The sequence below is a fragment of the Pieris rapae genome, chromosome 10 (genome assembly GCF_905147795.1).
Source record: "Pieris rapae chromosome 10, ilPieRapa1.1, whole genome shotgun sequence".
NCBI lineage: Eukaryota > Metazoa > Arthropoda > Insecta > Lepidoptera > Pieridae > Pieris > Pieris rapae.
The window spans coordinates 2,737,197-2,765,035 of NC_059518.1; the positions used below are offsets into that span (position 1 = coordinate 2,737,197).

Consider the following 27,839-nt stretch of genomic DNA (forward strand, 5'->3'; position numbering starts at 1 on the left):
CAATGAAATAATAATAAACACATTCGTATGTTTCAAAATTAATAAATAAAAATGAAACATTTACGATCAACAAACTTTGACTTTGATAGTTGGCCAAGTTAAAGTATAACTCAAATATCCAATCTGATAGTTGACAAATAACAATTAAATTTATCTTTGAAAATAGAAATGTCACCTTAAGTATCGATCCAAAATGAGAAACCTGTTGTTTATTTAAAAAATATCTACATTGAATTTAGAGATTTTCTGTATGTTTAAATTTGTAATATAATCATCAGCCCGATACATCACATAAACAAGTATGACATCGATTTTTGACCAGTACGAGCAGGCATCTCAAGTATCTCAAAAAGTTGTTCCAGCTTCTGAGCAAATGACTTCATCTGGTTACATCAATATGCAGCTAGAAGACAATACGCCCCTTTTTTCTAAACAGAGGATGAATTTTAATCCTTCAGACTTGATAACTCATGTTGCAGTTGCAAGTGACTATTTAGTTTTAGCTATGGCCAATGGAAAATTGTTTAGGATGGATTTAAAGATGCCTGATCAACAAGAAGGTATACACTTTACTAGAATTTTACTTTGTCTATTAATATTTATTTTAAGACATGGTTTTCAATCTATCTAAGTAGTGTCTTTTTTAACTAGCCTAAGAAAATATAATAAATATATATATATATATATATATAATAGATAGATATGGATACTTATGTATCCATCAACAGCTTTCTAGTCTCACATCTCTCATCACAAAATTTAGAAATATGAAATACATAAAGGACCCATTGTTTCAGAAATTCAATACACAAAGATCATTCAACCAAATTCAAAATTAACTGCAATATTTCTTGATCCACTGGGTTACCACCTACTACTAGCCTTTGCAGCTAGAAATAAAGATGGTAGCCCAGAATTGGTTTATCTTCATCGCAAGAGTACTAAATTGAAGTCTGTGAGTAAATCAAGGAACTATGAAGTAACAGAAGTTGGTTGGAATTATGAGAATAGATCTACATCAAGTACAGGCCCAATATTACTTGGTACATCTCAAGGACACATACTGGAGATGGAGCTAGAAGCTGAGAGTGATAAAATGTTTACTGCTAGCCAGCAATATTGGAGACAGGTAAAAATCTAACATAATAAAAAATAACATCCTTGTTTATGTACATATTTACATAGCTTTTAAAGAATAAATGAGGCATCATTATGAGTGTGATTAAATATTGATTAATGAGGTCTAAAAATCTTATAAATGAGAGCAAAACATTTAGTAATATAAAACTTGATGTCTAATTATTATATGCATTTTGAGAGACAAATACTTATTTAGCAATAATATATCATTTGAAAAAAAAATTAAATATCTCCACTAATAATTGTTAATTATTTTTTCCAAGCTACCCAACTATTTACCACTGTATGGAGGAAAGGAGATTGATGGTTTGGTAAAAGAAATACAGATTTTTTATACATCTAAATTTGTTTATTTGTGTGTCTATTCAAATATTTTGTGAAACAATTATTTTGGTTTGGAAGACATGTAAGATAGATCATCAACTTCATTTTCTTAATATTTCATAGGCATAATAATTATGATTATTGAAACTGACACAAATATGTGTTTTTCATCTCATGGGTTACTTGTTTCCACAATTAAACACTTTAATATATTTTTTACAGATTTTTGATATTGGCAAAGGTACTGATACACCAATTACTGGTATACAATTTCACAGAGTGAACAACACAAGCAAATACTTTATTTTTGTTACCACACCAACTCGTCTCTATCAGTTTATAGGCCATGCCATGATATCTGATGATAAACCATCCCTACAATCCATTTTCCACTCTTATTTGACAACTCCAGAAACTGGTTTTCAAGAAATTCCATCCACATTGAAGTATTCAAAGCTACAGTTCTATTTTGATAAAAGCAATGAACCTAAAACTTTTGCTTGGCTTACAGAACCAGGAATATTTTTTGGACAGGTATGTTTTAATGATATTTTATATTAATACTGACCATTTCAACTAAAAAGAATTAACTATTTGTAATAATGAAAATGTTTATTTTGATTTATTGTTGAACTTATAATAAGTTACCAATAGTTTATGTAAAATTGTTTTTCAAGAAATATTTTTTTCTACCCAGCTGGATCCTTCATCTCAACAAAACTCTAATTCCCTATTTACACAAGGTGAACTCATCAATTATCCTACTGATAAAGGTGATGGAAAAGAATCAACTCCTTTGTCATTTGTATTAACCGAATTTCATGCTTTAGTTATGTACTCCGATGGAGTTAAGAGTGTGTCACTTCTCAATCAAGAGCTTGTCTATGAAGATCGGTATAATTCAGAAGTTCATGGAAAGCTAAAAAACATTGTAAAAGATTCTGCCAGACGAACCATTTGGGCCGTTACGGACAAAGCAGTGTTTCGATATAAGGTTAATAGAGAAGAGAGAAATGTCTGGCGTATTTATTCCGATAAAGAACAGTTTGATCTTGCTAAGCTGTATTGCCAGAATAACCCGGCTTACATAGACATCATAAACGTCAAACAAGCGGACTTGCTATTCACAAAGGGTGACTATGAAAAGAGCGCAGAGATCTTTGCGGAAACTCAAAGCAGTTTTGAAACAATATGCCTCAAATTTCTAGAAGTTGATCAAATTAATGCTTTAAAAGTATATCTAAGCAAACGATTAGATGCCTTAACTGATGATGATAAAACATTACTATCTATGATAGTTATTTGGATGACTGAATTGTATGTATCACAGCTAGCGTCTTTGAGACGCTCAGGAAAAGAAGATTCTCAAGAATACCATCAATTTCAGAGTGATCTAGAGGTATTTCTTCTTCAACCAAAAGTGGTACAATGTATGCAACATGTGAAATCAGTTGTGTATGATCTAATGTCCTCATATGGGGACAAACAGAATCTAATCAAGCTGACCGTTATTAATGAGGATTATGAAAATGTAGTTGCTCAGCATATTTATAAGAAGTCATATCGGGAAGCGTTGAATATGCTGCAATCTTTGAAGAAACCCGAGTTATTTTATCAATTTGCACCTGTATTAATGGAAGAGACTCCAACAGAGACGGTGAATGCGTTGATATCGCAAGGAGCAAAGTTAAGTCCCTCTAAATTGCTACCCGCGTTTTTATCCTGTGAAAATGATGACAAGCACGCATCGGAGATAACTCGATATCTAGAATTTATGTTGCAGAACTTCAACGTGAAGGATAAGGCAATACATAACTATCTATTCACGTTATACGTTGAAACGGATAAACCCGCTTTGATGCGGTATTTGTCACGACAGGGACGGGATATCACTATGGTAAATTATGACGTACATTACGCATTACGGTACGTATTTATTTTCTTAAGTATTCTTATGTAAAGAACAATCTTAACGGTAGTTTAATTATAAAAAGTAATGTAATAGAGGGAACAACCCCTGCACAGACTATAAAATATTTAAATCTAAAGAACTTTTGATGTAATTGTCATACGATTTCAGTCCAGTGTTCCCAACCGTACGATAATTATCGTACATGTACGATAATTTCATAGCTACGTACGATGTACGATGGTACGCGGCTATCGTACGCAGATTGTACGATAATTTCCGTGCTCATGAAAAGTTTGATAATTACTCAGATAGCCCAATAATAATTACAGTTTTTAGTGTAAGTGCCATCTATTGGCTCATTGTTTTACTAGGATCATATGCTGTTGCTTCATGGCACAATCTTTTCATTGGTTGTTACTGTTAATCAATTCGAATTATAAATTTGAAATGTAGGCACGTTCATCACACTCGAAGTATCCTCGTCCACTTCCAGCTCAGGTCTTGCCATACGTCGAACATTTAATTTGAACTATTATATTTTCAATTTAAAAAACACAAGTTTACAAGATTTAAACTATGTATAAATCATTTATTATCATTTATTATTGTCATTTCATATGATTTTTAAAAGTATTTTATCCATTTTCTTGACTTGTACGATAATTTTTATCCATGTACGATAATTTTTCGTCCTTGGTACGATAGTTGCCTGGCTTCAGGTCGTGAACACTGTTTCAGTCTGTGTCGTGAGAACGGTTTATCAGAGGCGTGTGTCACTTTATCAGCTCTACTAGGACTGTGGGAGGCCGCGCTAGAATTGTCTCTACAGGTTGATATATCTCTCGCTAAGTCTGTAGCTGCGATGCCCGAAGATGCTAGCTTGCAGAAGAGATTGTGGCTTAGTGTAGGTAAGTCTCAAAACCGATAATTGTTATTCTATTTTCTTAGTACCAATTGCATTTACTTTGATATATCTTCTGGTTAGACCGAATTTAATATTTCCGTGTTGATTATAATAGATACTAACAAACATTTTAGGCAATGGAAATATAAATTGTATTTTTTTTATGAATGAACTTCATTTATAATACTAAATAAATTTAAATCAAAGTTTTTAAGAAATACGCTATCTAATACTATATACCTATTGTAGAATTTTTGAAGAATATTATTTCGAAATAAATTAGGATCCAAATTATTTCGGGTCCATACTTAAGGTACACTTTTTGACATAAGCTTTTTAAATATATTATAATATAGAATTCTGATCCAGAAGTTTCGTACGTTATCTTTAATTACTTTACTTTACTAATTAAATATAACGAAAATCTTTTTCTACAATACTCTCTACTGTTCGTGTCATAAGTTAATTTTTGGATCTTAATTTATTTGATAATTCAAATTTTCACATATATTTAAACTTTATACTCTAACATCAAGTATTTTTGGCGATCCCACATTATTTTTTTACCACGCAAGTGTTTACTCAAATTGTCTGTGGTAAATATTAATTTTTAAATACGCTTGCAGCTGAACACATAATAACGAAGAACCAGGATATAAAAGAGGCGATGCAATTGTTAGAAGAATGTTCTCTTATCAAGATTGAGGATATACTTCCGTTCTTCAGCGATGTCACCACTATTGATCACTTTAGTGAACCTATCTGCCAGTCATTAGAGGTATGTTAAAAATTCAAAAAATACACGCCAAAAAAGTTGAGTCAATAGATGCGAAAAAACAAAAACATTTGGCCGGTCGCAGTAGAAATTTTTAATTGCAACCATTTGAAATTGACATTTTTTTGTAATAAAATTTTAAAGTCAATTTTAGTGTGTGTTTGACTCCATTTAAATAAATTTATATTTGTTTTAGGAATACAACAATCAAATAGAGGAATTGAAGCTTGAAATGGAAGATGCCACAAAATCCGCGGAATGTGTAAGTTGTATAAAGTTTTTTTATTTTACTATTTAAATATATATGTCACAGCCTTAATTATTATCCGTTCAATCAACTTCCTAGCCTCTTAATTAAACGTCACCAATTAGCCAGCGGCCTGAAAGATGTTCAGTTAAACAAACAAAATGTCTATTTATATTTTATTCAAAACTGTTTTTCGCGTGTCATTCGAAACTTTATGCTCTTCTTAATGTAACGTGTTATTATTCGTATCATATATAATTCAATTTAATATAAGAGATATCCTTGTCCTCTTGGAAAGTTGTTAACAAGACACGGGAACTTCCATATTTATCAAGAAAACATCGTATAGTTAAATTATAACTCAGAAATTCAGTCCGTATTCAGGAACTATATTTGGCGTCAAATATAATATGACTTCAACAAATGTCATTATTCATTGTATCCTGAAATCGAAAACTTTAACGATTAAGTTTGGTTCTAGAAATCGTCAATTTACTTCCTCAGGTTCGCAATGAGATACAATCGTTCCGGAATCGTAGCGTACTAGTCTCGGTGACAGACGTATGCTGCGTGTGCGACATCGCGTTGTTGTTGCGGCCCTTCTATTTGTTCCCGTGCGCTCATCGCTTCCATACGGATTGTCTTCTTGCTCAAGCGCAGCCCATACTTGGTATGTTATATATTTTATAATTTATATAAAAGTACGATTCGAGTCCAATTAGACAGAGTGAAATGTCGAGCTAAACTTCAAAGATAACTTAATTTTTTTGACATACGGCTTTTATGTCATGCTTGGCGGTTAGATTTAGCGCTGACTCCGACTTCCGGTCGTCAGAATGTTTGGAATGGACGTCAAAATTTTATTCTGAAATGACAGGTTAAGGTGTGTTACGGAATCTTATCCTTTAACTTACGTTATGTTAAATAAATTCGTATGTATTAGAGCCATTCTAATAAATTTATTGAGAATTAAGCTATATTTTTGTAGTTATAATATCAAACGTAGGCTCTTATACAAAAATAGTGCGCAGATTCCCTCCGCGCGGAAAAAGAGAAACTTCGTAATGTGGAAATGAAAATAGGAAGCATTCACTCTCCCTCTGTTTCTTTCTATTCCCCCTCCCCAGGCAACCTTATTGGAACTTCCACTTAAAAAAAAACAAATAATAAATGTTGGTATCTTTGTTTTCTTACACAGCACCCGCGCGTCGCAACAAATTAACGGATCTCCAACGGCAACTAGCAGTCTTGTCAAACGTTGAATTGTCAACAGTGACATCTAGCGGTCTCCCCTTACGTGAAGTACTTAGGAGTGAGATAGACGACATTGTAGCTAGTGAATGTGTGCTCTGTGGAGAACATATGATAGCCAGCATTGACCAACCATTCATTGCAGATCAAGATTGGGATCGGGTTATGAAGGAATGGGAATGAACGCTTTTAAATGTTCATACATTTGGTTGTCGCTATTTCTAGGAGATTTACCTCATCTGTGGCTTTTTAGTTCAAAAAACTTATACGCGGAGGTCCTTGGTACTATTTCTGGTAAAAGAAGAGTGGTTTTTAATTGGTAGGCATTGAAATGCTTTTACAAAGTCAGATTTTATTAAACTTATGCTTTTCATGAAAACTTTTTCTACCTTTAATTAAATAGCATTTCTTTCAAGAAACCTTTGTTAGACAATAATTGCAAAAGTATGTAAGCATCGGAATATTTGTTGCATAATGTAGATCAGAAATTGTATTAAATGTTAAAATCTCACTGACCTACTCCTTGACAGATATTTTGTGAACAATGTTAGTTTATAAATGGTACTTTATAGGCATAAAATTCAGAGTTATGTGGAAACTTAATCTATTAAAAATCAATTCTCCAATAAAAGGAATTACGTATACTGTAAACCAAAGAAAAATATAGAAGGAAAGACTGATTCAAGGAATTTAAAAACCACAGAATCTTGTAACAATTCTTGTAAATAATAAATGTATTTTAAATTGTAAAATAATATACCTTATATTTATTACTTTAACATCGTTATTTTATCTATGTAATCTACATTATATTGTGTAGACAATTATCCAATATAAATAATAGTTACAATGTATGTTTTATTTTTTTACTATCCAGAAGAGGTATGGGGACTAAAAAAATAAAAGACCTATTTAAAAGGTATAGTTTATTGAGAAAATGTTATCACATACGATAAACAATAAATTATTTATTATATTAGGATTTAAATAACCAGCGATCAAATCCTAGTGGATAGCATCTGCATCACAATATTAGAAACTTAAAATATTTTACAAACATAAATACATGTTGCAACACTGGTGTAGGCAAACACAAGAGGTGATTAGGCCAGTGCAACTATCCCTCCTACAAGAATTCGCTAACGAAAACTAATTTATTGACTAGCACCACCATCTACTTCCATACAATCTCCGTTTCCCTTTGTTTCAATTTTATCTATGCTCTCCTGTTTATTGCTATCTGCTTCCTTGTTATCTTTTACGGCTTCTTTATTGGCCGTATCTTTTGCATCTTTATCTGTTTTGTCTTTGCTTTTGTCACGTTTTTTAACGACTTTGGTGACCTTTTTGGGACTTTTCTTTTCAACTTCTATAGTTTCAGGCTTCGTTTCTGGTTCGGGAGTTTTGGTGTCAATCGGTCGCGTATCTATAACGTCTGGTTGTGGTTCTGGTTTCATAGGTTCCAGTTGGGCCTTTTCACCTTCAGGCTGAGTTTGGGAAGAAGCTACCTCTATCGGCGAAGATTCCATCTTTTGAGTACTCTCACTCTTTACAGGAGCTTGCTCAGTCGTGATAGGTTCAGTTTCCATAGTTTTCTCAGGTTCTGATGAAGGTTTGTCATTTTCTTGTGATTGAGGCTGAGGTACTTGCTCAACTTGGGGCTCAGCCTTAACTTCCTCTTGTGGAGCTTCTTTCATTTCTACATCACCATTTAGTACAGACTCTTGTTCAGCTGCATTGTCTGCGGTAGCTTGCATGTCCACGACTTGGGGCTGTGGAGGGGCACTGCCTTGTTCCGCTTTAGCTTCTAAAACATTTATGCATTTCTGTATACATTTAATCGCCTCTCTTCTAGCTTGTCGTATATTTTCTTTGCCTTCCGTTTCTATATTGTCTAGCTTTATGAGATTTCTAGTTAACATCTCATCTAGGTAAACATATTTTTTATCCGTTTTAGTACCAGAGAAGTTCTCGACTTCCGTCATAAGATTTAGAACGTCGGATTGAATACTAAGGATTTGTGTGATGGGATCGTTTGCAGCGGGCTGCGGTTTAGGTTTTGGTGGTGCTTGAGGAGCCTGTTGAGGGGGTTTGGGAGATGGAGATGCGCGCTGCGGAGATGGCTGTTTAGCCTGAGGCTTGGACTGAGGCGTAGACTGCTCGTGGTAGACCGGCACTTTTACGAAAGGCTCCTCTTGATGCGTCTGTGGCTTCGGTGACTGAGATCTTTGTGGTGACGCGCCGCGCGTGAACGCGTTTTGTGGATACATCTTTTGCTGGCTAAAAGGCTGAGGGCCTTGCCTGAAGCCTTTGTTAAACGGAGTACCGAATGTTCTTGAGAAATTTGGCGGATGGTGGAATCCATGCGGGGTGTCGTCTGCGAAATATTGGTCTCTATCGATGTGAGGTTGCGGTGGAGGCACATAAGTTTGCTTCGTTTCGCCAAAGTGAGTTCCGTGGTCTACTGTTTTATTGATGACTGGCTCATCCCTGCCTTCAACGAAAATAGGTATATGTCGGACATTGGAGGATTGTTCTTGCTGGGGAGAGTGATCTTGGTGCTTTCCACTCATCTTGTTAGCGGATCGGTTGTCTGGCGGCGCTGACATAGACCTGTGTGTTCTATCTTCAGCATCAACTAAACTGGGATCAGCTGGGCTCTTTTGGCCGAGGTCGACCGTGTTCCTTAGGCCGTATTGTGGTAATTGCTGCTCTTCGTGGTCTGAAGGTCCGGGTTTCGGTTCTGTTTGTGTGGCTGCGGTTTGCTGCTGCGGTGGCTGCTGCTGATGTGTCGGCGTAGTCGGTTGCTCTTCACGAGATCCAAACCTACGATTCCAATGTGAAGGGAAGTGCTCCCTAAACTCTGACGGGATATCGTCGAATGGAAATCTGTCGAATCCGCCGAAGTTGTCACCAAAATCTGCAATAACGAAACGCTTGTTTGAAAAACCTGTGAAACAGGACAAATTTAATGAATAATATATTTCTAGACTCTAGTACTAGTATTGAAAGAGATCTAGATTAGAAGTACATATAAGGTGAATGATTTACTATGAGTTTTTTTCCATAATAGCAGTAATAAATTATTTTAAAATATGTATATATAAAAAGCATATTTGCGATATCTCCCTATTTTCTGGTATTGTAAGGCTGCCGCCCATAGACACCAGTTCAAAAGTGGTATTGAAAACTAATGTAAGTGACACGTAGATAAGAGTGAATAATAAGAAACATACCGTCAGTGGCGTCCTGACTCGAGGGTCGTCGCTTTCTGGCCCAGGTGGCTGGTCGCTGTCGCAGACGCGCTGCTATGTCGGGATGTCGCGAGGCAAGTTCACTCCATGCGCCGTCCTCCTCGTCAAACGGGAAACCACGCTGTAATTTTTAATTCTCTTTTACTTATTTGCGAGAGCCGTATTGATAAAGTTATGTATAAATTGTTATACTACTGCTTCACAGGCATTCAAATTAATTATGAATTATTATTTAAACTGAAGTTACTTGAAACTACGTCCAAAATTAAACAAAATCTCATACATGCGATTAGCATTTCGTTGAAACATTCGAATTTACAATAATTTATATGAATTTGATATAAATCGATGATTATATGCAAATCAAATCTCGAATCGAGTGTTGTCCAATGAACTTGTAATCGAGAAGAGCTAACCAAATATGGCAGGTGAGGCCAAGAGACGACCTTACCAAGTACTTTCGTGACTTATTGAATAAAGTTGTATGAGATAAAACTTAATTGTGACAGACCTAACTTGGCTGACGAGTATTTATGGATGTTGCATTTATGAGAAAATAATTAAATATTCTTTATACATAGAATTCTAAGTCTGGTCTGGCCAATAAAATTTTAATACGATAATGTATAGTCAACGTCTCAGCCAATGAATAAGGCAAGTAATAGTAGGGATACTTGGAAATAATTGTCTGAGTCCATGAATATATATATATATCTGAATTATGGTTAATACTAATTATCATGTTTAACAAAACTCTTTCTCAGAATAGTGATGTTTTGATGACAAATGCATTTAAATTCTTATTAAAATCGCATGATATTTTCCGATTTGGAACTTGCATTACCACCCACTTGTTTTTAATAAATAATTCTTAGAAATGTTCCATAATATCTTTAATTACCCTAGAATTCTTGATAGTCGATTATAAATTAATAATAGCTTGTACATATGTTAACTATCTAATGTTCAACGTATCATTGCCCGGACGCATATAGAACCGACTAATCCTAATGTTTTTTACAAGAAATGGAGGTTGATTTATGGCTATCTACAATATTTTTAAAAACCCACACCAATTACTAGCTGATTCGTAAGAAACTACAACCTATATGCAAGCTGAAGGATCGGTAATTCTTAAAATATAATTAACAATATATCTTTGCTGTTAAATAATAGACAAATTTGCGGCAAACTCCAAGAACAGATTATTACTATAGTCGTTATGTCAGTTCCCGATGCGCAATACAAAATGAGAGGCATCAGTCGCAGCCTTGACGATTGACAATGTAATTAACATCATTTACATATTAGCTATGCTTTTTGCTATACTATTAGAACGACGGTGCATCTAGTAATGTAATTTCATGTAATTAATATGAAATTTGCATACCTATCTTTATATGCCTGATAGTGCTATTTTTTATAATAAATCAAATTATAATGTAAAAATTTCTTATTTGCAAAGAATCTATATCGATTTATTATTGAAAATATTTGTTGATGAATTAATGAATTGCAAGGCAAAACACTAAACATGCATTAATTACTTAACGCTGTTATTTTAATCAGTTACCGGTCGACAAGATGACATCATGCAGGAGACTGACAAGAACTAATGTCAAACACGTAACGATGACACCGCAATCGAAATTCGAAAAGTAATTATAGACGTCGCACGTGTTTGTTCTCGTGATCAAAGAATTGTATAGGTAAATATTTACTTTTAAGTGGCACCCCTTGAATATACACAATATTAAGCAAAACTTTAGAATTTACGGATAGTGAGTCTTAGCTTCGTTATTCCAGAATCGTTTGAATCATACACATCGTCACCAAAACTATACTTCTGACCACAAAAGTCGATTTTTTCAACAATAATTATGCGTGAATGTACTTTCCCAACATAACTACTACCTTTATTGCTTCTTTTTAATTAACTTTGTTTGAAATTATTATTTAACGTAAAAATAATTATCACAAAGTTTCATAATTCTAAGTGATTTTTTTAATTGATTCATGCATCATCGTCATCAATTATTTGTCCAAAATATCATCAATAGAAATTACTTAAGATCTCTCTGTATAGTATATTATTATATAATTAATCGACCGTTGAAATTTAAATTACATCTAATTAGTACCCAATTTGAGTATGTATTTCCCGAACCATATGGGAGTGTAACGCGACACGAAGTCAATGACCGGAAATTCATTAAAACAGAACGCAAGTTTTTGTGGTATTTTTAAAGTTGTTTTCTTCGAGAAAAAATCTTAACGAATGTGGTATTGAAGCAAATAGAACCGGTTACTCATGACTAAGTTGTTAGGTCCAGAAAACAAGTAACAATAAAATAAAATTTAATATTGCAAATCTCAATATTTCCTGCAATATTTCCTACGCAATCTTTACTATACACGAAAATTTATTATAAAATTACACCATTGTATGTTTATAATAGACGCAACTGTCATCATAAAACTACACAAAGTATCAACAAATCAACAGCATTTATGGAAACAAGAACCCGACGGATATGAAGTAACACAGCAATCAGTACACAATTTATCTCAATCAGAATATCCTAATGAACTTAATATATATGACAGGTATCATGTTGTACATAATGAACACGTCCGGTGATTTATAAAGATTGAAATCTTTAATTCGCGATTACATCGAATTTCCAGTTTAACACTTCTAAAGTATAAGCATTAGTGTAAAGATTTCTCTAATAATTGAGAAGTTCTGGAGTTTAGGCACCTTTTTTTTGTATTCTTCGCGATTAAAGAATTTAAGAGTATATGCGAATCTGAATATATTCGGTATGTATATTGCGCTGATCGGTGAAGAAAGCCTTGTTAAGTGCCTATATAGAACCTAACCAGCTGTTTTGCTGGTTATTTTTTCTACTTAACACAAATTTTTGATCCTTTTAATGTATTCTTTATATATTTTAAATGTATTTCTTAATTTTTTTTAACATTTATGTTTACCTAAATTGTCGTTCTTTTTTAGATAAACAAGTTTGAAACTTATATAGTAGATTTAGTACTTTGTATAATATGGTAAACTCTAATAAATAATATGGAAATATGGCCACAACTCAGATCAACTCTGCAACAGAGTGTAAGGCTTTACTTCATGTTAGAAGGGAGTATTGCGTGTTGGAGTCCGAGAAGTGCCTGAGGGAGCGCTTCTACGCTACCGAAGAGAGCAACGTAGGAGACACATAATTTCGCTAAACCTAACTATTGAATACTACCAAACAAAGACCTGTCTAACACATAAATAACAAATGTTTGATAAATATGTTCTCTTGTATCAAAGTCCGTAAGTTTGAAAGATGTGAAGCTGCCGTATATGCAATGGACATGTAGGCGGCGATTGTGACGCATTCGAACAGCTAACACCGTTTATGTATAGCCGATATTTTTTCCTTTTATGTAGCATGACATCATCGAGATAAGTTGAGATTATGTTTACAAATTCGACGGGTTACCCAAATTTGCACGCTTTGTGTATTTTCTTTTGTAATATCCTACTTGTATTGAATTTTTTAGCAAAGTTTAAGCGTAATGTACTAATAAATAATACGCTCGAATCATAATAAGAACTCCTTCATGAGTAAAATACAGACTAAAAGGTTCCTGGTTTGCTCCAAGTCCATACATCATTACAATAACATTGACAATTATTTCTTTACAAAATCTAGAAAAGCTAGAATTATTCAAACAGCCAGTTCGCATACAAAAATGAATTTCAACATTTCGAAGATTATCTACAAAATAGAAATCTGCACTAGAATCTTTGGATTGAAGACTAACGACATTTCAACAGCTTCGTGTTTACATAAGCGACGAAATCGCAATCTGTTGAAAAACCCAACAAACCATAAGTTGAAGGAAACTTTCATATCACAACTCAACATTTGCTTCCTCGCAACTTTTAGCTTATTACTTTTAAAGTTATTAATAAGGTTTTCTTTGTATCACGAAATACGGTCAACCAAAATACTAAAGATGCCCAGTCCTTCAGCAAAAATATTCTGAACTAGCTTAACGTCCCCAATAACTTCAGCCAGAACCTAAGGCCAGACAGGAATTTCTAAAAGCTTCGAAAACATTTATCTAATCGGACTATTAAAATGTAACCAGAAGCCAGTTCCGCAACAGCGCGTGTCGGTTATTGTTCTGTATTTAGATCAACGATAAATAACGCAGATGTTGAATTATAATCCGAATTATCTTTGAGAGCCTATAAACTATTAACATAACGTGTTATCATTTTAAGTGCTTCATGTATGGCGCCTGCTTTGACTTTTAAGCTTGCAAATAGTTCTCTTAATACATTATTATCTGTGTTTGCCAGTATCTATATTTATGTGATTGATGAGTCCTTCGTCGTTTTATTTCTTGAAATCGTTTAGTATATTATGCCAACATTTTACACAAAAACTCATAATTTCACGAGCTTTTATATGTTAAATGTATAAAATAGTTTTAGACATTTTAAATCCTCATACAAAAAAGAAGGGTGTTTTCATTTTAAAGCGTGTATGTGGCTGTTTTTATTATTATTGTGTGATACTTGTTATGTCCGTTTAGATTACAACGGCTATAATAAAAGAAAGGGTTTAAAAATTAATGTTTTTATGAGTCTGTAAAGTAAAAACGAGGAAATTTCTGTTTTTTTTTTTAAATATAATTTTACACAGATAATTTCATGCGTTGGACCTTAATACTTTCTACATTTTATCTATGACCTCCTGTAGTAAGGCCGCGCTACTGAAATATTAAGAGCGCACATCTATAAATGGCATTTCGATAACAGCTGCGCGTGCGAATGTGACTCAGGGCGAATTGTTTACATGGATTAATTATGTACGAAGAATATTACTCAAAAACTTATAATATCTAAGAACGCTTGTAAAACCGAAACGTCTCAAATACCGCTTTTATTAATTAAGTTTAAAGAATACAGGATTCAAACAAATAATATCAATGAGATACGAATTTTTGCCCTACGCTCCAAAATTAAGTCAAATTTATAACATATAAAAAATACTAAGAATTTAACCATTATCATAAAAAATCCATTATTATTAACATGATTGCGGCTCGCTAAAATTTTGTTGCTTTGACATAAATTGTATTTCTCTTTATGTAATATTTAAAAAATCAACAATTTCCAATTTCGACATCATGACACACTTTTTTGGCAAAACACCAAATTAGGTGTAGAATTAAGAATACATAAAATCGATAAAGACTGATTTGGTCACGTTGTGGGCCGATTACCATTTTTTGTTGAAAAAAACTCTTAATCCGTTTTGAAATAAATTGAAAGAACCTTTTAAGGGTTTACAGGAAGAAAGTTATAATTTATAAAAAAAGGTAAAAGGATCATTTCACATTGGTAAACTAACCAAATTTGTCTTCGACTAATATAATGAAAGCCAAAATTTCAAAAACAGCATTCCCAATAGTAAAAATTAAGTGAAACGATAGCAACAATTTATTTAATTTATTGTAACAATAATTTTAAATCGTCAAAAACCTACCTCACTACCATGATATTCCGGCGGTTTATCTAAAACAACAGGCGATTCCATATCACTGCACAAGTCACAATAACACAACACTAGTTTCTCTCAATAACGAATGACAACTGAGCATCGTAGCAGCGCTAAAACACTTTTATATGAGTTCTCGTTTCTCGAATGGTCTGGATGTTTCGAGAGCTCGCGAGAGTTGCGTGGTTGTATAGCCGTATAAAATCGATTCGGTGTACACTGCTGTGTATAGAGCATTGAACTACGGGACAGATGTTAACCGCCGCAATGGAAGCAGCGCAGCTGTTTTTTGTTTATATGGGGGAAGCGATGTAGTTTAAGAGATTGTATAATACATTTGTTGTGACTGCCATGTATTATATCTAAGTATTTTTATAATACTTTTTTAAAGATCTTTAAAAATTTAGCTACGCATAGAATTTATTAATCAAAGTGACGTATAAAATGTGATACTAATTTCCTCAATTTATTTAATCAACCGCACGGCAACCTTGTATTAAATACTTAAAACACAAGATATCCCACGCAAAACAATACCAGGGCCGCCTGTCCTAATAAAATATAATAAAGAGTCATATGACTCTTTGTAAAACATTATTTACAAGGTAAATGTGTCAAGTAAGACAAATAAGTTCCCTGCAGCGCAACGAAACACGTGCTCTTATGCTATTAATTTTTTGCATTTTAAATATTTCAATAATATTCAACAACTTTCATCTACGAATATTATTCAAGCTGAAAATCAGTGAGTACGAAATGTCCAGAAGGTTTTATACGAATCAATCAAATAATATTTGCTATGACAGTTGACATCGACACATCTTTCATGAATTTATTAATCTCCATAAAAACTCCAAGATAGGCAATCCGTATTCACATTGTATGAATTTTATTGCTATATACTTTGTAAGTTTTTTATAAAGGAAATGGAATAAATAAGTTAAGATGGTTGACTGGTTTTTAAATTATGTTTTGTTGAGCGCTGATGAATGTTACATTGCTAATTTATTGATAAATAACTACAAGGTCGACTTTTGTACGCTTTTCATGTATTTTATGTGAATAGGTTTTGACAGCGACTAGTAGGAAATTACCAATATAAAACTGACAATGTAAAAGTTTCATTAATTCTATTCTATGATCGATATAAAACTTAACAACCCTTAAACACATATAAAGAACATCTTATTACAGTAACAGAGTAGTCATACATATTAGACATACTTTTTTAATTGTTACTATATTTTACAGCTGGCCCGAGAACTTCGTACCGCCTAACAGTCCGGTCTTTTTATATAAAAGTAATACAAAATGAATAATAAGTTTACTTTATGTACCTTTAGTCTACTTAATTAAAATAAAAATTACCACCCATATATTTATTTTATCACTGAATTACTGTACATTTTTAATATCTAAAATACGCCATTATCCAAATTTCGTGTAAATTTCTTATCGATTCGAAACCTTCATTAAAATACGTTCTTTATTTGAGAGGACAGTAACAGTATTGACGGCATTAACATTAAATGTTTGACATGGATTTCGTCCAACATTTTGCATTGGAAATTTTTAACTTCCTAATATTCCAATGTTTTCAATAGCAGTAGCCTATCTCAAGTTATAAGTGATATACATTAAAATATAGTATATATTAATTTGTAACACTTATTAATATAATATGGACATTTCTCTACTAAGTGGAAAATCGTTGTCCTAAGCTAATTTTATATAATAATTTTTAATATTTCTTCATTTTGTGTCTCAATAATGATATAATATTAGGTGTTCTTGATACGCCACAGTTTATTTACCTTCCCTTAGGCATTTACAACAGTCCCGTCACGATTTTGTATCAGTAGATATTTCTAAGAGTTATATTTCTTTTAATATTTTCTTTGATTTTATTAACTAACATTCTCAACATTTAACAAAATGTTCTTAGGACTGTCTTGTATGGCCGAGTTTCCAAATAGCAGAGAAACACCCATATAACACTTACATAAAACAATGGCGAAAAATCATACTATTTGAAAACATATAAATCTTGTATACAATTAACTAGGTAAAGAAAGCCAGTACCTACATACAATGTTTGGCAGAAGAGTAGAAGTCGTTGACCGATACCTTTGATCGGTCCAGAAATACCGATGAGGTAATTTAATTGTCCTATTCATGTACAAGGAAGACGATCGTTCCATATTATCGATATTTTATTATATTCGCAAAAATCATAAACCAGAACTTTCGCTACAATGAATACATAGAATGTGTCATTCCCATAACACTCAGTTTTTCAAAGTTGACACGTTTAGTGCTCGCCTAATGCTAAGCCCCTTTTAAAATCATTGTAATTTTTTAGTCCTTTGTTTTTGTAAAATGCATAAAAATATAAAACCGGTTTATTATTATTTTATTTCCTCTTTTTATTATATATACTGTTATAAAAAATTTATCTGTGTAACAATTTAAGGACACTTCTATAATTATAGCTAGTATATATAATATATATACAATTCTATATATTTGTTGTGTGTCCGTGATTTTGGTAATTAAAAAAATACTAATTTACTCCAAACTTCCCTACTTTTGTTAAATATTTTTTCTTTTGAGACAGGAGTTGAACAAGCCGGTGAGTTACTTAAACTTGGAGCTTTGGACACCTGCAACACTAGCTATATTTCTGCGTTACCAGCTTTTAAGGTTATATATATATATATATAAGCTTACGTAACTGACATAATAATTTAAAAGGGACTTAAAAAAAACAGCTTACAATCCAGACAAAATATGATTTTGACATAGAAACGTGACAAGTAGTAAGGCCAAACCTTATTTTCTTACTTTTTTACATCCTAGTTCCCGCAACTCTATAGAAGATGATCAAAGTAGGAAATTGCAGCAAACAACTTTTACAAATAAGAAAGTTCAGACGTCATTCGTACGTGTATCGACTCTCGGATCAATTATTCATGAGTTAGCGCTTATCTAAAACCACGTGATGAGAATAGATTAACTGATTTTTAATATTAAAATTTAAAAAAGTCAACTGGAACAATCAATCATAATATAAAATAATTCATCTTACGTGAAATGCGATATGTGCAATTATTTTTAGCAGTTAACATTTAATTGATGAATAAAATTATTATTTACCTATACAGTCATCTCTCGGTCATATGAAAAAAAATCAGTGGCGCTACAACCTCTTTTAGGTCTTGGCCTCAAATTTCTGAATGTTTCATGCTCATTTTTAAATCTAATAGGCAAGTAGGTGATGAGCCTCCAATGCCTGACACACGTCGTCGACTTTTTGGGTCTAAAGTCAGACATGTCGGTTTCCTCACGATGTTTTCCTTCACCGTTCGAGCAAATGTTAAATACGCACATAGAAAGAAACTCCATTGGTGCACAGCCGGGGATCGAATCTACGACCTCAGGTATGAGAGTCGCACGCTGAAGCCACTAGGCCAATTCATACGCTCACATTCATATGAAACTAACCTAATGAAACTAAACTAAACTAATAACCACGGGGAGAAGAGAGACTCAACTAAATAAGAGTGTTAAACTTTCGTGATGATATCCTAGTATTATTTCTATATTATTATGTATTAACAAATAAATACCAAATTAACCAGTGTGAAAATATCGAGAGTCAACTGTGTACACTATGCTTCAACCTATACTAATATTATAAAGAATTGTGTATGTTACAAAACTGGTGAACTGATACAAAAAAAATTCCCAATCGCTATAGCTATACCGACTTCAACGTTTTTGCAAGCAATTTTATATCAATATAGCAAGCTTGAAGTTTGGAAGCGTTATCGGAGTTACAGAGTACCTGGGCTGTTTGGCATAAGAAGTGAATCATTTGCCAAAATTGATATATGTACTTTATAGTATTGACTGAAACAGAACTGTCTTTCATCACATCATTAAGTCTATTTGACAGCAAGATACGATTTTATCTTCATTAAACGCTTTAATCGAAATGTATGACAAATCTATCGCGATAAAACAATGTGTTCTGCGTATAAAAAAGACAAAATATGAATGTGATTCAATATAAAAATAGGAAAAAATAATTTATTCCGTAAATAAAAAGGGCATACTGGCACGTAGAACCGACCTTCCACTACTGACATTTCTAATATTACTTTAAATAGTGCAATGTTTCACGCCAATGTAATTCGTATTTAGATTTCGCAAATCAGGGCTAACCTGGCAATAAACAAGATAACTGGATCACTGTGGGAGGACCCACATTCCAATTACACAATTCTATTTACAAACAAAAACTACAAAAATTCCTAACGACATACGTTTCAAACGCGTTCAATTACACACAGTTCTAAATATAAAACACGTTTGGACAATCACTCACTAAAAATAATTAGATTTAAAAATAATTAATAAGGGCGTTCCTTACACATGATGCATCAAAACCAAGTGTATACAGAATCCAAGAGTCACCAGTAATGACAGTACCAAAAAAGAAACTTTACTCACATTGCGCTTCATATCACCGTCATTGGTTTATCGACATAAAATAGGTATTTCTCCTCCAGCGCCAGTCGCGGACTCCGGTCAAAGCGCAGTGTGGGTGAGGCGGCCAACAGAAATAGAATTCGAAATAACTCTGATTATGATCACATCGTCAGAGATGACGAAGATCAAGATCGTCTAGACGTCATTTCAAAAATCAAGCTTTCATTTGCAATCCCTTACTCGATTGATGTAAATATTTTTTTAATTACTTTTTATTTTTATAGAACTGGGATCAAACGGGCTCACCTAATGCTAAATGATGCCGCTGCTCATACACACGAACATTTCCTGAGGGCTGCGTTGTCGGATTTTTAAGAATTGGTATGGTATTTTCTTGAAGGACCCTAGTCAAGTTCGGAAATACATCGGTGGGTAGTTGGTAAGACAAAGTGGTGACGCGCGGCTGAAACTGCATTAAAAAACTCTCAGTTGTGAAACGACGGACGTCGAGGTAATACCGATGGAACTTCGTATTTTGCCTCGACGCGGACGTCGAGGATGAAGCTCGGCTGCGGATCCGAACAACTCCTCAGATTGGGATTCCACCATTCTTCGAGCTGTTCTTAAAAATATTCTAGATCTTTATTCTATGTACACTTAAAATAAAGTAAAAACTAAAAAGATTAACCTTGTAACAACGAGGAAGTCGATTTCAAAGACGCAAATATAATTGTTTCAAATGTTACACACTAAATTGTTCGTTCTACGTATTTACGACAAAGTACTTAAAATTACAATGGCGACACAAAAAAGTTTCGGAATACGAATTCAAATTTACAATGCTATTTTTATTATTGTATCACATTTTTAATGATATATTATCAGCTATAATAACAATAATTACGTACATTTAATCTCGAATAAATGAAATACTTTTTTTTTGTTGTCAATTGGATCTGTGGTGAACTAATTTTTATTTTAAATTGTATTGTATATTATAACTTGTATTGATCGAATCCATGGTTAGTTTATGGGTAGAGTAAGATTTATAACTTCACATACATTTCCTGTCGGCTTACGTCAAATATGTACTGCATTTTGACATAAGTACGACAATGATGAGCCTGTGGCCTAAAAAGGATATTATTATAAATATATAAACTATAGAGGAATTACTTTAATATAAATAACGTACCCTAAGTCTAAAGTATACTAAACATGAGAATACGAAAGACAACATTTGAAACACGACTTTTGTTATTTAAAACGTAGTAATTGTTTCACAAAAGTTTTCAAATCAAGCCAAAATCACTTGTATTTTACCAGGTTGCTAAATTTAATTTTATATAATTACTACATACTGCATAATTTATTATCGGACTGACACTTTTATTATTTAGAACTAGTCAATCAATAATTTTAATGATAATACCACTATATGGAGACGTTTATGCTTTATCTAGATGTACGTGGTAAAAAAACTTTGAGCCATTGGCTAACACAATCCATATCTAATAAACCATTTTAAAGTGTATAATGATTTTGTTGTTACTAAATTTTGTAAGAAAAAAACACATTACATTTTTTTTACATAAATTCCATTAACATGTCGGAGACCATTATTTGCATATTCGTTTATTGTTTTTATAGCATTAGAATGATAAGTAAATATGCGGTAATTGTTATATAGAAAATTTCATATTCTATTCAAGTTTTCACACGATATATTTGTATATCTGGGATCTTTGAGTCATACCATTAGTGCAAGAGGTGCAGAGTGAATAATCGATTTACTCAAGTGCTTAAATGTCATATTGTGAAATCGAAAGGGAATAGTAAAATAGGCATGCTATTCTTAACAATTCTAGAACACTAACAAATACATGAAGGAAAAGATCACCATTGCAATTGTGCAATGTTTGCTCAATAAGACTTCCTTAAGCGATAATCTAGTGTATTCTATTCGTCGGCCAAGTGTTTAAGCTGGAGTCCTTGGGCTGAATCATTAGCACCCACGCGTTATAACACCTGAGTAGCCCACGCTTGCCCCTTGGTGCAACCGTTCGATTGCTTTAGGGCTACACACCTGTTTTTATTCATACGTGGCATTGTTTTGTCATATTTATAAGCGTCGAAGTGTGTGGAACACAAAACAGTTATAGCTATTTGAGTAAGTGCTATTATCAGTAAGAATAGTTCTTTGTGCTATATAGCGTACATTGTTAGGATTTCGGTTAGAATATAAGGGCCGTATATTTGTAATTGGCGTTTTGTATGGGTGGAGCAAAACGTATTTTTTAAATAGATTATATTTAATTAATCAAAGTAAGAGCCATTGCCATCTATGCACTTTTGCGGTCTTATATGTTCATTAATCCCTATATTAAAAAACATTAGGACGGGAAAAATGAAAAGAATGATGGCTTAGGAAAAACAAATGCACGAGTAAAAAGCTATAAAAATGAATATGGTATTTAATTCCGAACGGAAGAGGTTAAGATATTTGTGATTGTGGCCATTACGACAAAACGTCAATTTCTTATTTGATGGATTTCAAAATTGGAATGTGTGTGTCACGTTACAATTTCTAGTTTGGAATAAGCTTGAAGCTTGAACCTTGAATGTAAGAACCAATTCTAATCTACATTAAAAATAACAATACTAAAAGCATGATTAAAATACATATATAAGCAACCCAACACTTTTAAAATATATTCCCGGAAACAAAAAACATAAAATAAGTCTTGTTTATGTGCAATCTAGTAGGGCAATGTGTGTCGTACAACATTACAAAGGTATCAACGAGTTTTCAATCCCATTGTGATTGTATATCGTAATATCGTGGTACGTCGTCACGAGATGATCGCATTACAGCGATATTGGCGTGACCTTGAAATAACGTACACGTTAATGGCATATTGACAAATGATCAGTATTATATATACCTGTAGATTATTCTAATGTACTTCATATATTTAAAAGTATTTTTATCCGGGAGATGTTTTCGTTGCGCTGGTAACAATAAAAATATGTGGCGAGGTGTTGGGTTGTGGCGCCCCCGCGGGCCAGAGTACCTACCCCAGGGGAATAAACTTTCGTCACCTCCGATTCGCCATAATTACTAAACGTGATACATAATAATAAGTATAAATAAATAAATAAATAAATAAAAAATGAACCAGGGGCACTACAGTGCATCTGTTTCTTTGATCAATTTTATTTAATAGACAAGTAGGTGATTAATCTAATAATACATGCCAGTTTCCTCACGATTATTGCCAACGTAGTAGCAATACGGACTAATACGAGGGATCTTCGGAGAGTGATTGGTCGTCGACGATTTGAACAGCATTAAATACGGTACAGTGGAAGGAGCTAGTACTGGGCAGTTCCCATCCAGAGATGAGAATAGTACGCCATACTGCTACATAAAACATTGGTTCTATGTAGCAGTTATGGGTATATTACAATCACAATAATAATTGAAGAAATATGTAGCGATAGCATAATAACTTTGCTAGTAGGATCTATACAACAAGAACGTATAATCACTACTTCATTGCTATAGGCCATATTAATTATAGCTATTTCAACATTCTTTCCCTTGGCACTCGCAACAATGAGTGAAATCGAATACATAACGTAATAATATAGTTAAAGAAATGGCCAAAGCTCCTCTCGGGTCTGTTGTCGGGCGTTCGAATCTCGGCTGCGCACCAATGTTTACTATGCAATTAACACTTGAACGTACAGTTTTCCTACGTCATTAGGAAATCGACATCGTCAGGCATAGAAGGCTGATAACCTACTTGTCTATAAAACGAAAAACATCAATGAAACAGATGCAAACTGAGTGAATATGGTAATAGTAAAAAAAATATGGGACTTGAATAGCGTTGTGTTTCAGGTATTAAACAAAAGCATGATCACGCCTGTTGTACTGAATACCTTATAGCATACTTATAGGAAAACGATGCATTAGAGCAAAAAATATAATTACATCAGTGTACAAACGTTACCGTATATTAAACGAAACTATTGTAAAGTTTGCGTCTAGACCAGATATCTTATAAAAACACAAACAGCCAAATTAGAACGCCGTCAATTTCACAATTAAGCTATTATTAAAACTCTTCGATTTTATTTTAAGATTTATTCTTTATAAACGTCTCTAAGGGTGAAAAGTATTGAATATTTTAGAGTATAATAGAAATACAAATGACGTGAACACGTCATTACAGAGCCGTCGCCCTAAAAACAAAGTCCGACTTCTATTGGACTAGAATAATTACCTAGGTTATCGTGACTACCATGAAATCGATCCATGTATAGTAATTAATTCCACGTCGCTTGCCTTGTGACATTAGGACACGTCCTTAACCTTTTAACCTACCTTCCATGGACAAAATCTAGACCACATATTGTAATACAATATAATATGGTCTAGATTTTGTTAGATTAGCCCTCGAAACTTTCACATTCCACTAAGAAAGGTTATTTTACTTTCGATCTATCAACATCAAAAGTGTGAAGTTCCGAGACAAAATCCTCTTACAAAATTTCTTTATCTAACGAGATATAAATTATAGTATAGAAACACAAAAACTAACTACTAACACTGTTATTTAAGCCTAAAAAAGCCCTAAAAAAACTGAAGCTAAAAAGTTACTTGTACATTAAAAAAAAATCCTTCCAGAAGGTTCTAGAAACATAAATGTTCTATAATATATGACCCAATGGTGCATTGCTTACAAATGACAATTATTGCAGCAACACAATATACTCAGACGACACGCTTCATGCTCTAACGAGTAATTATGTATTATACGACCATCCGGCTAACAAAGACATACTAACAAAATTATTACTATATGTTAAGTTAAATTTCAATTAAAGTAATATAACGAACGTTATTCTTGTAAATAATATTTGTTACAAGAGTATAAGTTGTTCATCAGTGCTTTACACTGATATATAAAAAGTCTCTATACATAAGTACTTTTAGACATGGAATAATTATATAATATTAACAAATCCTCAAATAAAAATTCGAAATCACCTACATTTAGACGGAAATCACACGTGTTAAAAAATAAAAAGAACTCGGTGTTTAAAAAACTTAAACATGTTGCTGATCAGGAACTAATCTTTAACGAAAAATTATGAAAGAAGAAAGAATGCATCACAGGAACACACAATAGAAAAAATATTGCAAACCTTTGACAGTCTTAAGTCAGATAAAGTGAAATTAAAAAAATAGAATTAGAAAAACAGTGAATATCGCCGTATCAAATATTTTACGAATAACTTCTGGAAAAATCCGGAAACAAACATACCAACTCCCCAAAAAGATGAGCATAATCCATACGTTATTTCTATTGTTGACAAAATTTTGCGTTACTCACCTGTTTACATTAAAAATACCTAACATTTCTCGAACATTGCATTCGGGAATTCCGAGAAACAAAAGTATATACAAGGTCGCACTGTAATGTAATGTATATAGAAGAAACAACTAACAAATATCAGTTCTACTATAACTTGTCAAAATTTTTAAAACTGTTTCACTAAAGGGTGGGTAATAGGGTTTTATTTTTAAAGGGACATTTGGTTATATTATATTAACGCACTTGTGAAGCATTCTCAAATCTTGAATTTTTAGTTAAGAGTTGGGAAAGTGGTTTTTTGAAATGATTTTACAAAAATATTAAATAGCCTCATCATAATGCCAGATGGAAGTTGCAGATCCTTCAGATTTCCCAAGCATTTGGACTTCTACCCAAATCGTAATATATATTTAACACATAATTTGAATAATAGTTAATAGTCTACTTGTCAGGAGGGAACGTCGAGTCGATAATGAAGCGAATACGATTGACAGGCAATAAACGATATGCCTTGCGCTGTCTGAAATAGCGGGTCACATTTCCGCAAGGACTAAAGACATTGTCGCTAAGCTTTGTACTAAAAGCTTCGTTCACATCAAAATTATAGCTTTTCAAAAAATCGTAAAGGGGCATCTCGTCAGGAACCGTGAAGGGTGTATATAACATGCCCCTTTACGATTCCCATTCAATTTCTAACCGTCGACCACAACTAAGTACAAAAAAATACTAATCTAAAAAAAATGACGCACAACAAACCATATGGGCGTCTAAGTGCGAAAACAGAGTTCTCACTACAACTACATCCTATGTTTTTGAAGATTATGTGCAAGTACTTAAATAAGGTATAACTAAATCTCGTTATTTTATCTCAAGACTATAAAAAAAATTCAATTTAAATCCAACAGATACAAACCAACCTTTACAATATATTCATGATTGTTCTGTCAACATAATTTATTATATCCTTTACTGCCTATTATAGAATGTTAAGATGCTATGACTTCTGATTGACACCTGTCACTGCAAGTTTGTAGACAAATTGAGATGCAGAAGACATCATATCACTATTGATACAACAATGGTACATTTTAATCTAGTTTACATGTGACTAGCATATTAAGCACTTAGAAAACCTGTTATAATATGATGGTGACCACAAATAACAAACACAGCTTTAACTTTCGTACCTTTTTGTAAATAATTTGCATGTAACTGAATTTTTTTTTATAAGTCAGCAGTTGCCTATTAGTCAACATGATAAATAAGTTACATATATTATATTTTTAATTTCGCTGAATATGTGAATTATTTTTAAATGTTATATATTAATAATATCTAAACTGCATTGATTGGCATAACATTATATAATTAAATGTAAGAAATTCTAAGAAAGCATACATTTTAACTTTGTTCTAAGACTTTTAAGAATCATATCATCAGAGAGTGTATATTATATAGTAAATTAAATTAATTTAAAACTTAACAGCAATTAATCTTATCAGACACAAATAGCTAAAATTATCATTTACATAATCTTTTACATGTGGGGGAGAGATCCAAAAGAAATGAACTGATTTTCTGTAAATCAGACATATGCCAATATTTAAATATTTTAGTTAACTAAAAAAACAAATAATTATAGTATAATTTTACAGATTAAAAAGAGAAACACTTATGTGAGCTTCTTAATGAATGACATATCACTTATTCACTATTGGAAAAGGTTTCTGTTAGCAAAAATATTCTATCTACATTAATTTAGTTAAATTTAAAAATTCATATAGGGATAAAGTATAGGTTATATTTTTTAATTGGACTTTCAGAAAAGTAGATAAGTAAAAAAAGTTCAATCAAATAAAATTGACACATTTGTTTGCATATGTATATATGACAGACTGACAACATGTAAGCTATAACATATTCAAACTGACCTCACAAACAGGCGGTTAGAAGGCACTCAGGATCACTTGTTATAGTCAGGCATCAACCCTCCTGAAAACCATATTATATATTTGCAATACCAATATATTACTCCCGTCGATTCAACTATTCACCCAGTTAGTACAATACCAAGGATACTACATTTGGATGTGAGCCAAGGATGCTGCACTAACGAAAATGAAAATCATGCATGAAATTTCTTCACAAGCGCGGCATTAGTAAACATGGTGTCGCCGAAATTTATTGCATAATATCACATGTAAACATTTAGGGTTAGGTTGAGTTAGCATTTAAGTTAAAGAACTAAGGTACTTACGAAACGAGATCCTCGAAAGGGCATTTCAATTATAAACAATCCAAGAAATACGACACTACTACTCACTGGGCTAACACTTAATTAACTACACTACATTAATAATATTATTAGCACTGGCTCGGTACACTGCTTGTACCTCGTTAGTTCTGACTTGCTGATGAAATGTAACAATTGATTTCAATAAATAATCGTAATCGCCAATACGTACAGCAATAAGTCTTATGTATCGCAAGAATGAATGTCCAACTATGCAGTTTGCGGTTGCTCACTGCGTATAATTATAACTGGAAGTTGGAACATACGCTCAAAAGTAAAATGTCA

The 27,839-nt window shown here is 32.9% G+C and overlaps 2 protein-coding genes across 5 annotated transcripts; one reads left to right on the top strand and one right to left on the bottom strand.

Moving 5' to 3' along the window:
• The first annotated feature begins 161 nt into the window (after window positions 1-161).
• LOC111000113 (vacuolar protein sorting-associated protein 18 homolog) lies at window positions 162-7,403 on the top strand. Of its 2 annotated transcripts, XM_045629763.1 has the most exons (10): window positions 162-560; window positions 798-1,129; window positions 1,404-1,451; window positions 1,687-1,998; window positions 2,162-3,390; window positions 4,115-4,284; window positions 4,907-5,058; window positions 5,252-5,317; window positions 5,807-5,972; window positions 6,501-7,403. In XM_045629763.1, exons 1-10 carry the CDS (start codon window positions 302-304, stop codon window positions 6,734-6,736), a joined length of 2,970 nt encoding a protein of 989 aa, XP_045485719.1. In that variant the 5' UTR covers window positions 162-301; the 3' UTR covers window positions 6,737-7,403. The 2 variants fall into 2 exon arrangements, with proteins under 2 accessions (XP_045485719.1, XP_022125154.2); XM_022269462.2 differs by lacking the exon at window positions 1,404-1,451.
• Window positions 7,404-7,464: 61 nt separating this feature from the next.
• Window positions 7,465-27,823, bottom strand: LOC111000109 (BAG domain-containing protein Samui). 3 transcript variants are annotated; one of them, XM_022269458.2, is made up of 3 exons: window positions 27,519-27,823; window positions 9,790-9,928; window positions 7,465-9,473 (listed from the first exon to the last, which is right to left on the bottom strand). In XM_022269458.2, the coding sequence occupies exons 1-3, from the start codon at window positions 27,540-27,542 to the stop codon at window positions 7,708-7,710; spliced, it is 1,929 nt and encodes a 642-aa protein (XP_022125150.2). In that variant the 5' UTR covers window positions 27,543-27,823; the 3' UTR covers window positions 7,465-7,707. The 3 variants fall into 3 exon arrangements, with proteins under 3 accessions (XP_022125150.2, XP_022125151.2, XP_022125149.2); XM_022269459.2 differs by lacking the exon at window positions 27,519-27,823 and adding an exon at window positions 19,896-19,990; XM_022269457.2 differs by lacking the exon at window positions 27,519-27,823 and adding an exon at window positions 15,369-15,519.
• Window positions 27,824-27,839: the final 16 nt, after the last annotated feature.